Source organism: Myotis brandtii, unplaced genomic scaffold (assembly GCF_000412655.1).
Source record: "Myotis brandtii unplaced genomic scaffold, ASM41265v1 scaffold326, whole genome shotgun sequence".
Classification (NCBI taxonomy): domain Eukaryota; kingdom Metazoa; phylum Chordata; class Mammalia; order Chiroptera; family Vespertilionidae; genus Myotis; species Myotis brandtii.
This window is the reverse complement of record NW_005362534.1, coordinates 80,344-81,392: the sequence shown is the minus strand read 5'-3', so window position 1 is coordinate 81,392 and position 1,049 is coordinate 80,344. Positions and strand designations below refer to the sequence as shown.

The 1,049-nt window shown below is 32.3% G+C and overlaps 1 protein-coding gene across 6 annotated transcripts in view; it reads left to right on the top strand.

The window, feature by feature from the left end:
- Positions 1-1,049, top strand: part of SCML2 (sex comb on midleg-like 2 (Drosophila)) — an 83,039-nt gene that overhangs the window by 56,984 nt on the left and 25,006 nt on the right. For all 6 annotated transcript variants that reach the window (XM_014543442.1, XM_014543441.1, XM_005870933.2 and 3 more), the window contains one exon: positions 590-772. In XM_014543442.1, coding sequence (XP_014398928.1) covers positions 590-772 — 183 coding nt within the window. The remainder of the gene's footprint in view (positions 1-589; positions 773-1,049) is intronic.

Sequence of the window (1,049 nt, the reverse complement as noted above, 5' to 3'; positions counted from 1 at the left end):
TTGATATAATAGAATATTTATAATAGTTATATGTTTATAGACTTATAACCCAGTTTAACTTTATTTTTGAAATATACAATGTCAGAGTAATACTGTAACATGAGACAAAAGGTACAGATATTTTTTCTTTTACATGCTTTGTTAAGCTCATGTACAAAGTACCTTAATGATAATAAATTTTAATTTTTTAGAAAATAGACTGATTTATAAGAAGCTCTAAATAAAAATGTGACTCAAGAAGTGATTAAGAGATAATTATACAGCTTTCATGATTTTGGGATCAGATACTATGACATTTGTACACATGCAATGTTTGAAATAGTAGAAAGTGTTATAGATCAGTGAGTGGGTTTCTGTTGTTTATTTTATGAATATTTTTAAATGAGAATGATTTCACAAATATAAGTTGTTATGTTTTAATGGGAGGAACTTTTATAATTTAAGATTATTCCTTCATAAATTACAAAAACCCCACAAATTAGAGTTATATTACATTTCCTAAATGTAATATGATGGCTTTTTTTGGATAATCATTGTAGTTCTCATCTTTCTGTGATATAATTCTGATACATATGTTTTCTTGTAATAGCCTCCTTTGATGGGGAAACTCATTCCATCCAGCTCCCTCCAGTGAACAGTGCATCATTTGCTCTTCGCTTTCTTGAAAACTTGTGCCACAGCATGCAATGTGATAACCTTTTGAGTAGTCAGCCTTTTAGTGCTTGCAGAGGTAATATTCTTAGTACCGCAGAGGATGATAAAAATAAACCAGGTAAGAGAAAATGTAAAATTTTATAATGTGCTTTTGTTTTATATTACAAATTATAATTAATTCAAGAATCTTGTTTAATGCAGTTTTTCCTTGTGTCCTTCTCAGAGTAAACATTTTATCTACAATGATAATTAGACATGTATAATATACTAGAGGCTTATTGCATGAAAACTCATGCACTTGGGGATGCGGGGTCCCTCAGCCTGGCCTGCACTCTCTTGCAGTCCAGGACCCCTCGGGGGATGTCCACCTGCCAGCTTAGGCCCGCTCCCCGGGG